At 40.7% G+C, this 13,085-nt stretch overlaps 1 protein-coding gene across 3 annotated transcripts in view; it reads left to right on the top strand.

Moving 5' to 3' along the window:
• NTRK1 (neurotrophic receptor tyrosine kinase 1) overlaps positions 1–13,085 on the top strand; it is a 143,092-nt gene that overhangs the window by 81,988 nt on the left and 48,019 nt on the right. For all 3 annotated transcript variants that reach the window (XM_073567092.1, XM_073567090.1, XM_073567091.1), the window contains exons 2-4: positions 6,306–6,380; positions 7,311–7,382; positions 13,012–13,080. In XM_073567092.1, coding sequence (XP_073423193.1) covers positions 6,306–6,380; positions 7,311–7,382; positions 13,012–13,080 — 216 coding nt within the window. The remainder of the gene's footprint in view (positions 1–6,305; positions 6,381–7,310; positions 7,383–13,011; positions 13,081–13,085) is intronic.

The following is a 13,085-nucleotide window of genomic DNA, read 5'->3' as shown; positions in this document are numbered from 1 at the left end:
TTACTGTCTGCACCCATCCCCCATACTGCTTCCTCATATATGCCCTCATACATACTCTTCATTTTGTGTCCTCAAATCTCCCCACACACGTTAAATACCATCCCCACTCCAAATCCACCACACACATTAAGTACCCCCCATCCCCACTCCAAATCCCCCCACACATTAAGTACCCCCCATCCCCACTCCAAATCCCCCCACACATTAAGTATCCCCCATCCCCACTCCCAAATCCCCCCACACATTATGTACCCCCACTCATTAACCCCCATCCCCACTAATTAACCCCATCTCCACTCATTAAACCCCATACATTAACCCCCCTACACATTAACCCCCCCACTTATTAACCCCCATCCCCACATTAACCCCCATCGCCACTCATTAACCCCCACACTCATTAACGCCCCACTCATTAACCCCCATACTTTAACCCACACACATTAACCCCCCCACTCATTAACCCCATCCCCACATTAACCCCCACACTTTAACCCCCATCTCTACTCATTAACCCCCATCCCCACATTAACACCCCATCTCCACTCATTAACCCCCCACTCACTCATTAACCCCCATCTTCACTCATTAACCCCCCCACTCATTAACCCCATCTCCACATTAACCCCCTCACTTTAACCCCCATCCCCACATTAACCCCCATCTCCACTCAATAACCCCCCACTCATTAACCCCCATCCCCACATTAACCCCCATCTCCACTCATTAACCCCCACCTCATTAACCCCCATCTCCACATTAACCCCCTCACTTTAACCCCCATCTCCACTCAATAACCCCCCACTCATTAACACCCATCCCCACATTAAACCCCATCTCCACTCATTAACCCCCCACACTTTAACCCCCACTCAATAACCCCCCTACTCATTAACCCCCATCCCCACTCAATAACCCCCCCACTCATTAACACCCCCCCATCTCCCATCTTCGGTGGTTCTTCAGCTCCACAGAGGAGCACACTTACCACCAGCGTTTGCTCTGGGCGCCGGGGAGTGACGTCAGCAGAGTGATCACATGACATGATCACGCTGCTGACGTCGCTCTGACCCGGCGGTCAGAGCTAATTGTACAGGCGTCTGTATAGACGCCAGTACAATTGCTGCCTGGGAGCCGGCACGGCCTCCTTCTCTGCGTCGGCTGTCAGCTTGACAGCCGTCACAGAGAACAGCCGGCTGACAGGATGGGGGGCGGCAGAGCGCAGCCGCCGGGGGGGAGACACTGCGGACCGCTGCATTAGGCGGCCCGACTGCACCCCCCTGCTGGCTGCGCCCGGGGCAACTGCCCCGGCTGCCCCCCCCTGGATACGCCACTGGTGCTGAGCCATGGAGTGCTTTGTGGGTGAGAGTAATAAATTTGTACTGGATTCTAGAGTGGATGGGTAGCCAGTGTAAGAACTGGCACAAGGTAGAGGCATCGGTGTAACGATTGGCGAGGAATATGATCCTGGCTGCAGCATTCAAGACAGATTGGAGAGGGGAGAGTTTGGTAAGAGGGAGACCGATTAGAAGAGAGTTACAATAGTCGAGACGAGAATGAATAAGAGAAACAGTAAGAGTTTTTGCAGAGTCAAAAGTAAGAAAAGGTCAAATTCTAGAAATGTTTTTGAGGAGCAGATGACAAGAGCGAGCCAGTGATCGAATGTGGGGGGCAAAGGAAAGCTCGGAATAAAGTATGACCCCAAGACAGCGGGCATGTTGGTGGGGAGTAATAATGGTTCTTGTGATGTATTCCTTTTTCAAGCAAACTTTATTAACATTTTTAAATTTTAACTCACAAAATCTAGACAGGGAGAGGTTCCTGTACTGATGAGGGTTTTGATGATGAATCTCTGTACTGCTGGTGGTTCTGGTGATGGATTTTAGCCAATACATGGCCACTTCACTCATATGCTAGTTTCATACTTAGACAACAAGCTTCTCTTCCTGCTTCACTCAGTTTTTCACTGAACATTGAGAGAATTGGGGAGAACAGCTAATCGACACATGACTAAGTGTGCAAATCACTATTAATGATTGGTCACATGACTACTCAAACCACTTGAGTGGGGGGGGGCACGCCAAAACGATTAATTCTTGCCCTTGGTGGCAGAAAACCTAAATACACCTCTGCGTAAGTGGTGGGAAATTGAAGGCACAAATAGAAAGAATTAGACACAGGGTTCCTAAAAGCTTAATAGAAAGATGATCATAGCATCCAGCTGGTTGAGTTTTTGACACTTCTCCTCTTGCTGTTTATATTACCAGGTGGTGCTGCATCTTTGATGGCAACAAGGAGCGACAGTACAACTGTTCTACTTGATTTCTGTGACTTGTGGTGCTGTTCAGACAGGGAACTTGGTGGCTAATCCTGAACATTGTTCTCATTAACTCTTTTCTGTGATCATAGGACGGGGCTCTCACTATATACAGTAAATCCCCCGCTCCCTGTTTCTAGTGCCAGTTGTAAGTTCTGCTTAGGCCTGTTTCACACTTCAGTTATTTGTCATCAGTTAAAATCCGCCAAAATGGCTGAAAGCGGATCCGTAGTTAACTGAAGTGAACGGATATCAGCGGTCTGGTTTTTTGACGGATCCATTGGATGAAGAATTTTAAAGGTACCGCTATCCGGAGAGAAAGAGAGAGAATTTTTTTTTTACCACCGCCAGAAAGGATTTCAGGGTTAAATTTCTGGCTGACTTCCTTTCTCCGGGCATGCGCACTGTAAAATGCGGATCCTACAGCAAAAAACAAGTTGCAGGGTCCGTCCAGGCATGCCGGCGGACGCTAACATTTTGGCGGATCTGCAAAAAACGGATCCAACGGATGGCCATCCGCCGGTAATGCAACTCAATTGGGAAAAAAACGGATCCGCCAAAAAAAATGGCGGATCCGTTTTTTTCAAAAACTGGCGGATTTTGACTGATGGTCAAAAATGGAAGTGTCAAAAAGGCCTTAACCTGGTCCACATCCTTGTCCTCTGCTCCTGTCCTGTTAATATTTATTCCTGTTTTTTAACCTCTGTTCATATTATGACTAACCATTTGTATTCCAGTTCTGTCCCTGACCTTGATATCCTGGTAACAACTCCTCTTGATGACCCTTTTTCTGCTAGCTTGCTAAACCGGCCAACAGCTTCTCCATGGCACCAACCCAGGGGCTCCTTTCAAAGTCTAGATTTCTGTTCAGGGGTAAAGGCCAGGGCAAACCTTTGACTCTGATAGACAGAGAGGCTAACACTAAGCCTGTCCATAGAAGTTCTATAACGTGCTGCCAGGCTTCCACTCACAGAGCCCCTGTAACAACATTGTCTAAAAAGGCTCTGAGTACTATAAAAAATACTCCTCTGATCCCTCCTAATCCTGATCAGACACTCCTCTGGTTTCTGCTTCCTGGTCCGTAATACTTAGGCAGTCAATGGCTGCAGTGGAAATCTGCCTCAAGCAGTGATTGGCTGAGTGTAATTTCCTTCAAGAGGGAGTTCTGGACAATCCCTTCAAGAAATACTTAAATTGGACCTCTCAGCTCTCCTCACGTCTAGACGTTTTAGTACTTACAAATATTTTCTATAACAACTCTGCAACATCTTTTATTAGCTGTCTTTACTATATGTAATTGCTGTTTTATCTTTCCTGGAAATATGTTAATATCAGAGTTTTACTAATCTCCAGTTAATTCGGTATGTAACCAAATTACTCTGTCGCTGTGTGACCAAAACTGATCATACTAGAGCGTGTAAAGTGTTGGGAAACACTTTATGACAAGGGGATCGTAATGCCCAGTTGTCAATTTATCAAAGAATAATGTCTTTTTATAGGGAATTTTTTACTAAAATGGTAAAACTGAAAGGTCCTCTTTAAAGGAAATATTTAGGAAAATACTTAAATCAGGTTTTTATGCAAATATACAGTACAGGCCAAAAGTTTGGACACACATTCTAATTCAAAGAGTTTTCTTTATTTTCATGACTATGAAAATTGTAGATTCACTCTGAAGGCATCAAAACTATGAATTACCACATGTGGAATTATATAATTAACAAAAAAGTGTGAAACAACTGAAAATATGTCTTATATTCTAGGTTCTTCAAAGTAGCCACCTTTTGCTTTGATTACTGCTTTGCACTCTCTTGGCATTCTCTTGATGAGCTTCAAGAGGTAGTCACCGGAAATGGTTTTTCAACAGTCTTGAAGGATTTCCCAGAGATGCTTAGCACTTGTTGGCCCTTTTGCCTTCACTCTGCGGTCCAGCTCACCCCAAACCATCTCGATTGGGTTCAGGTCTGGTGACTGTGGGGGCCAGGATATCTGGCGTAGCACCCCATCAATCTCCTTCTTGGTCAAATAGTCCTTACACAGCCAGGAGGTGTGTTGGGGGTAATGGTTCAACTAAACGCAAATCGGATTTCTAGCCGCTTGATAGCATGCCGCTGCAAGATGCTGTTGTAGCCATGCTGGTTCAGTATGCCTGCAATTTTGAATAAATGATGTCACCAGCAAAGCACCCCCACACCATCACACCTCCTCCTCCATGCTTCACGGTGGGAACCAGGCATGCAGAGTCCATCCGTTCACCTTTTCTGCGTCGCACAAAGACACGGTGGTTGGAACCAAAGATCTCAAATTTGGACTCATCAGGTCAAAGAACAGATTTCCACTGGTCTAATGTCCATTCCTTGTGTTCTTTAGCCCAAACAAGATTGCTTGTTGCCTGTCCATAGCAGTGGTTTCCTAGCAGCTATTTTACCATGAAGGCCTGCTGCACAAAGTCTCCTCTTAACAGCTGTTGTGGAGATGTGTCTGCTGCTAGAACTCTGTGTGGCATTGACCTGGTCTCTAATCTGAGCTGCTGTTAACCTGCGATTTCTGAGGCTGGTGACTCGGATGAACTTATCCTCCGCAGCAGAGGTGACTCTTGGTCTTCCTTTCCTGGGGCGATCCTCATGTGAGCCAGTTTCTTTGTAGCGCTTGATGGTTTTTGCCACTGCACTTGGGGACACTTTCAAAGTTTTCCCAATTTTTCGGACTGACTGACCTTCATTTCTTAAAGTAATGAAGGCCACTCGTTTTTCTTTACTTAGCTGCTTTTTTCTTGCCATAATACAAATTCTAACAGTCTATTCAGTAGGACTATCAGCTGTGTATCCACCAGACTTGTGCACAACACCACTGATGGTCCCAACCCCATTTATAAGGCAAGCAATCCCACTTATTAAACCTGACAGGGCACACCTGTGAAGTGAAAACCATTTCCGGTGACTACCTCTTGAAGCTCATCAAGAGAATGCCAAGAGTGTGCAAAGCAGTAATCAAAGCAAAAGGTGGCTACTTTGAAGAACCTAGAATATAAGACATATTTTCAGTTGTTTCACTTTTTTTGTTAATTATATAATTCCACATGTGTTAATTCATAGTTTTGATGCCTTCAGAGTGAATCTACAATTTTCATAGTCATGAAAATAAAAAAAACTCTTTGAATGAGAAGGTGTGTCCAAACTTTTGGTCTGTACTGTATATATTGGCAAATTTTTTTCATATTAAAAAAAAAGAAATTCTTGCACTTTTTTTCTACATTCACCCATACATTTGCAGCAACAGACTGACTTATATTGAAGCATCTAATGATTGTGTGCAAAGGTGTCGGCGAAAGGAGGGGGAGGAAGAGTAGCTGTAACATCACCTATTGTGATTGGTGGATCCTGTGGTCTCAGCTGTGCATACAGGTGTTATCAGTCATTGTAATCCTGCCTCTGCTGAAAAATAGGCTGCTGAAAACTCAAAAAAGTCTAAAAAAGCCTCATTACCCAGTGTGAATATTGCAAGATTACTATTTTTGCTTTTTTGATAAAGATCATGACATTGCAAAATGTACTGAGAGGCTAAACTTGTAAAATATTTTATAGCATATTGGCACTATAGATATAAATACATAATGACCACAATACATAATGACCACAAAACATTCTACAAATAAAATTGTCTATAATTTTTTGACTTTTTTTAAACTAAACCCAAATGTATGCGGCTACAAGTTTTCTTGATCTGATATATATGAAATTTATCACAGCTCAAATACCAAATATTTTGGGAGGGCGTCTTTCTAACAATGACCATCTCTAACGACTCCATCACAATTATTCTCCATGAGATTGAAGAGATCAACGAGAGGCAAAGTGTTTTGCCCAGTGAAGCATTAGAATATAATAACCCAGTCTAGTAGTGACATTGTTGTGTAGCCATTGAAGTCCTTGTCTTCTCCCTCGGGGAATCGTTACATATTGATTGACATTTGTGTCCTATCCAACAGTGTGATCGAGAACCAAAAGGACTTGTTGAACCTAACTCGGATGGACATGAAGAACTTCAGAGAGCTGAAAAATCTGTGAGTACTCGATTCTACACTTGTCTCCTGATGGAAAGACATTAATTCTCCTTGTCATAATGTCTCTTGGTGCCATAAGGGGAAAGTAAGACAAATGATTCGGGAAGTGTGAGAAGAAGGGACACGACCTTGAGCCCGGGGTGGAATGAAACAAGCATAATTAGGGCCAGAATAAAGTTCACTCCAACATTCCTGGTTTCCTTGCAAAGTATGTCAGACAGCCAAGAAGGTCCATATTTCATTGTCAGCAAAGTCTACATTCCTTCACTTTTTCATTAAATGTTTGTTAAGATATGGGAATAATTGTTCCACATCCTGTTTCCATATTTTGTCTACCGCTTCCTACTGACACCAGTCAGTAAATGGGGTTAAGAAATGAGTGATTCGATTCTAAAGAAATTCTAAAATTAAATTCTTGGATTCAGGAGAAACCATATTTTAGGTGAAAGGGGTTGAAGCCACGAAGCCCGACTCCACACTGGTATGGTCTTCAGATATTCACCCAGATTCAGTCTACCATGTCCCGACATCTTTACTCACTCCTCAGACGAAGCTTCCAAACATCGGGGCGATTCATGTTATGACATTGTCATGACATTTTGAGGCTTAGTTAGTCACGAAGGAGAGGACACCTGAAGATCAGAGTAGAGTAGAGAGGGGCTTATTGGTTGAACAAGTGATGGCTGGGATGAGGTTTGTATATTTTTTAGCTTTTTTTTCCACTACTAATGCTTGGTATGCTCTGTGGTCTGGAGAGAACTTGGAGAATAATAAGGCAAATTCTTTTGGTCAAATTCGAGACAGCTGCCAACTTTGCCACTAGTTGAAAATGTAATACCAGATACATCTTATGGACAAGTGTGGTAGTGTTTATTTTAAAAAAAATAGGCATTGCCTGTAAGACTACTCCAATGTGTTTTCTTCACGCAGGACCATTTCTAACACCGGGTTGAAGTTTATTTCCGAAGATGCTTTTCACATGAACCCTCGAATGACTCACATGTAAGTGGATATTGCATACTGTGTGTGTAAAATTGATAGGAAAAATACATTTTGGTTGGGTTTTACACAGTCCACGCCTGTTTCAGGCAGAGGCACCCTAAATTTGGGAATTTGAATTTCAGGATCGTATCTGAAAATTTGGGACAGTTGGCAGATAATCATGATATTCTTTTGACCGGAGTAGTTAGACGATCAGGAAAATACCATAAAAGGCACTACTTACCTGTTACATACCCTGCACTCTAGTGACGACACATATAACCACTGCAGGCTATCACTGGCCTTCATGAAAAAGACACTCATACAAGGGTAATATTTCTTACGGCATTGACCCAACATAGGGAAATTAAATACCTGTATCTGGGTTCCTCCAGGGGATTCCAGCAGTAGAACATCTTGTGATCAGATTAATTTTAGAAAACTCCTAAAAATTGGAACTTTCCATGGAAGACAACCACTTAACCCAGTGATTCAGGAATTGTCTTTTGGAGGTACAGCAGTTCTATAACAGGCTATGGAAGTGGACTTTTACCAGGATTGGATAAGTTCTTGATTTAGTCGTAGAAGAAGACTTCTTCCCTGTAGATCTGGTTCTTATGGATGGAATCTACAGAGGTAATAATTTTAAGACACCCACATGCCCAGTTTTCTGTATGACTTCCTACCATAGATGATCTCCTGGAGAGCTCTCGGAGGGTTTGTACTTCGCTTGGCTGATTTTTGTCTTGTCATTAATAATATGGCTTATTAAGCACTTGTTTTGTTGTTATGCAAAGTTATTAAGTGTTCTCCTGGAGCGTTCCTAATTGCAGGAGAGCGTTGCTGGCACAGACTGCGCCACTAATGGAGTTCTCACCGATGAGGTGATTTGAATAAGTAATTAAATAAAACTAAAAAGCCCTTTTTTTTAAAGTTTGATCGGAATATGTTTTTCATAGGTAGGCACTTTTGCATCTCTTGGCACCATATTTAGCCTCCCGATCCCTGGAATAAAGCCAATCCTTCCTGGTATAGGTGGAAGTATTATTTTTTCGTTATGTGGTTTACATGGGGACAGATCATGAATTAATTTCTTTAAGGCATTTGATATCCCATTTTCATATAAAATATATATTAAAGAGTTAATAAGTTAGGGTCTCCTGTTCTGGACTCTCATCTAATTAATTACCAGAGTGGTGAGGGTTTGCAAACAATATTTCTCAGTCTGGAAAAACTGGCATTCATTACACGGGCTGCCCATTTATTCCAATAATAATTGTGTATTAATGGTGTTATGCTTCATTTCTCCTCTGGGGGCGCTGCAGGGAAATTGATCACTCGTTCCCTGATTGCTCTACAGATTATAGATGATCATTGGAGTCTATGTCACCAACCAGTTATTAATAATGATTATTTCATGAATGGGGGTCTCCTGTTCAAAACTATAATCTACTTACCAGTGTGGAGAGGGAATACAAAGTGGAAATCTCACTCTGAAAGACCTGGCATGTCAATGCATTACTTGGGCAGCCCAATGACTTCATTACTAATGATGCAATACTTCATTTCTCTTCTGGGGGTGCTACAGGAGAAATAAACATTTACTGCCAGGTTCCACCTTAGATCATAGATGATCACTGGGGTCTACATCAGTGAACCAGCCATTTATAGATGAGAATTAAAGCATGAGGGTCTCCTATTAAGGAACCTCATCTAATTACCAGTATGGAGATGGGCTACAAACAGTAAATCTCACTCTGTAAGACTTGGCATGTCAATGCACTTCATTGAAAGCCCATTTATTTTAATATTAATGGTGTAATACTTTATTTCTCCTCTGGGGGCGCTGTTGCAAAATTGAACACTTGTTGGGAGGTTCATCTATAGAGCATAGCTGATCATTGGAATCTATGTCAACCAACCAGCCTTTAATAGATTAGTATTAATGGATGAGGGTCTCCTGCTAAGGACCCTCATAAAACTACCAGTGTGAAGAGGGTCTACAAAAAAATCTCTTATTCTGAAACACCTGGCATGTCGTTGCATTATATGTTACTGACGTGTAGAATTTTAAGTCCTGCCCCATCTCTGCCCAGATATGGCCTCAAATTAAACAAAACTGCCTATTTTTGAAAAAGGTTTGCATATATTTTTGCGCTTTCCGCACCCTTTTTGGTCTAGTATCCAAATAAATATTCTCACCAATTTTAGGACTTTTGGCAGAGATGAGCCTCATGCAACTGAGACACTAGGGCTAAAATAGAGTCCCCAAGACTTTGGAAGTTCTTATTATTGTCTATAGTGGACAATACTTTTGTAGGTAATTCTGAGGTAGTTAGAATGTTCAACTTTGATTTGAACATGAATGCGCTAAGAGCTCTTGTCACTTCCTTTCCCTACTCTTCAATACTCTCCTTGGGGCATCAATAAGTTCCTCCAAGGACAAAATATAAAATCCATGCTCCATCTCAACTTTATTTTTGACTAAAACTTCCCTTGAAGATCAATGTAAACCTAAAACACCTGGGTTCCCTCATGTTCAATACAAAGAACATAAGAAAAATAAGATTATTTTTTGAGGTTGTGATGGGATCTCTATGGCTGGAACAATGATGTACAACTCATCACACATAGAGACAAGGTAAATGAAGAGTCGGAGGAAAGACATCAAATAAAACACTCTGGAAATCCTCACCACCCTATTAATTCATGACCCATCATGTCAATTGCAAATGAAAAAAGTATAAACAGTCACAAACAAAACCAACATCAACTCTCCGAAGGTCTTGTCTCGATAAAAAGCAGGTCGTGAAGGTACCAGACGTTCTACAAAGGTCCATCATCTGTGGCTGGTAAGGATTTATGTTTAGATTTTGTTGTTTTTTTTTTTTACTTGTGTTTTTTGCCTTCTTCATGTCCTCATCGTCTTGCTATGTTTAGGTCTTCAGTTCTTGTTTTTGATGGTTTTGGCTATAAGCCACTAAAAGAGAGAACTTTGGGTCAAGGCAGCTCTGTTTTGAAGTGCACATCATGTCCTGAAGATATCAAAGTCTTCTCTTAATACTTATACAACACACAGTAAATCATATCTTCTTATTTGGTCATTCCATTCCATAATGTAATTTTTTCTAAGGTTATCTGACAAGCTTCCTTAAAAGGGATGTCAACTTCCAATAATGTAAAACCACTCCGTAAGACCTACTCTTAGAGAAGACCACCTCTGACAAATTTTTCTGTATTGAAAATGAATTTCACTTATATGTAGGATCTCCATCCTTAATAGCACCTCTCTTTTATAGGTACTCCTCTCTTTTATATGTAGGACCTCCATTTCCCAACCCTTTGGTTTCGGTCGTAGTAATCAGCTAGCATGTTCCCTCTTTGGATCCTATCTCATGAAGACAACCCCAGTTGATGTGCTCTATCAAGGCATATGGAAATAGAGGGATGTATCCCAATCGTGTCAGGAGGCGATCCATAGTAGAAGGACCTGTTACGTGGATGGTCTTTCATCCTTTTTTCTCACGTTTCCCTCGTAGTAGCTCTTATAGAGGAAATGCTTGGTTGATGTTTGTCACCCAAAGACATACCCTTGGCTTTATTAGCTATAGCATTGGATGAACATGAAGACATATTAGCACCTCTCTTACTGTAGCATTTATTCCCGACAAGACCCAAATTTTTAAAGACCTGTAGTTTAACAAAGCAGAGCTAGGAATGGAGTACCACAATGAGTAGTAGACAAGACAATGACTCACTACCAGTGTCGGAGGAGCCAGGTATGTGTTGTGAGGCTGAAGAGGAATCAACCAATTTGGATCTAGAGTAAAGGCTTCCATACACATTACTGGAAAGTTGTTTCAATCCACCAATTTTGACAGTACTCACCAACCATCTGACGTGTATAGAAACTCACACAACAGAGGGACAGAAATATCGGGCAACTGGAAAGTCAATGACTGATCTTTTTATTTTCTTGGAAGTTAGGCCATATACCCATTATGCAATAAATCCTATAAGTGGGAAAATTGGATCATAAAATATTATTACGAGAACATAAACACCATGTCCGATTTGTCAGATCTCTGCTGGACACCACACTAAGAAATCGACTTCAGCTTCCTCCACCTCATCTCAAACAAAGAGTTTCTGTGATATAAATCTTCTGCCAAGCCAAATGTTATTGTAGGTATCAAATTCCTCATAGGAGGGGAGTCTCAATATTTTACTATCATCAATCAGCGGGGCCTCCCATCCCAAAAAAGAAGAAATGCAATAATTCATATTGTCAAAGGTCAAATTATTTGTGATTTTTGTTTTTGATTTTTTATTAAAATGTTTAACTAAAAAGCAAGGAAAAAAGCAGTAATATTAGGATAGTCCAAAAAAATCTGAATTTGTTTTGTACTCTATTATTTGGGGACAATCCAAATATTAAATAAAGGTGTTCACAACAAATCTGAACATACTTTTATCTTTTACATTATGGTCAAATTATTTCATACATTTCATAAAATAAAAGCATAAAAAGTTATAAAGCAATAATAATAAAATCAATTTTGTTATAAAGCAATAATAACTTTCTTTTTTTTTTTTAATTTTTGTTACAAGGCATGAGAAAAAGAGTAAGCGTTAAAAGAAAATTTGGAAATAGGAAAAAGATAACTTAGCTAACATTTTAATGGAATCCAGAGAATAAACAAAAGGATGAAAATGTAAAAAAGACTATTTTAAAAAATGTATAATAGTAAAAAAATAAAAATAATAAATTTTGTTTAATACAAAATATTTGATTTTTTTCTATTTTTACATTTTCTGTTTTTTTTTTATTTTTTTTTTTCTCTTTGCTGTCATATTTTTGACGCTGCTTTGTCAGGTGTTACACCTCATCTTGAGAGTCATAAGAGACAGTGAAAAGTGATTCCAGTCAGATGTCTTGTTTGCTGAAATCAATGCTTACAGCAAAATACAATCTCTCGGCAGCTGGGTACAGCGGGGACTCAGTGTGGGGACTGACAGGGAGCGCTCATTTTTACTCCCCTGTGGACAATCATTGAGCTGACAAGAGCTGAAATGTATCCATCCACACTACCCAGGGCTGCGTGGAAATCTGCCTGCAAATGGAGGCACGTGCTGAGGATTTTTTTTTTTATACTTGTTTGGATCTGTCGTCACTGAAAGAAGGTGGAAAAAATCCACAAAAGTAAAAACTAAAATATATTAAAAAAAAAAAATGGAAAAATGTGACAAAGCTTTAAATTAATTGACAGGTTTGGTTTAAAATTAAAGTATTTGTAAAAGTAATATTTTACTACACCTTACTAATGAGCTATTCTTCTCCAAAAAAAGTATCAGATTCACAATTTTAAATTACTAAAAAATCATTCTTGCATAAGTATTCACCTCCTGTGGTGTAGAAGCTCCCATGTTGGTATACATAGAGTGGAAATTCTGGAATCTATCAAGAGGTAATTGTATTGTTTTGGATCCAACACAAGCAGTCGTGTGTCTTGATGAACCCAGCTCTTCACCCTTTAACCTTCTTCTTCCTTGGGTCGTTGACAACTCTTCTCTTCTGTCTCATCACAGAAAAACACATGTGCTTCAGGGTCTCATCTAACATGATGGTTTTTCTGCCTTCTTTCAACAGTAACCTGTCATCAAATTCACTGGTGTCCCTGTCTTGGAGGACGTTTCATGGTCTCCCTCTACAAGAGCTGTAGG

The sequence above is a fragment of the Dendrobates tinctorius genome, unplaced genomic scaffold (assembly GCF_039654945.1).
Source record: "Dendrobates tinctorius isolate UK_male_01 unplaced genomic scaffold, ASM3965494v1 ptg000019l, whole genome shotgun sequence".
Taxonomy (NCBI): Eukaryota; Metazoa; Chordata; class Amphibia; order Anura; family Dendrobatidae; genus Dendrobates; species Dendrobates tinctorius.
This window is presented reverse-complemented; position numbering and strand designations above follow the sequence as displayed.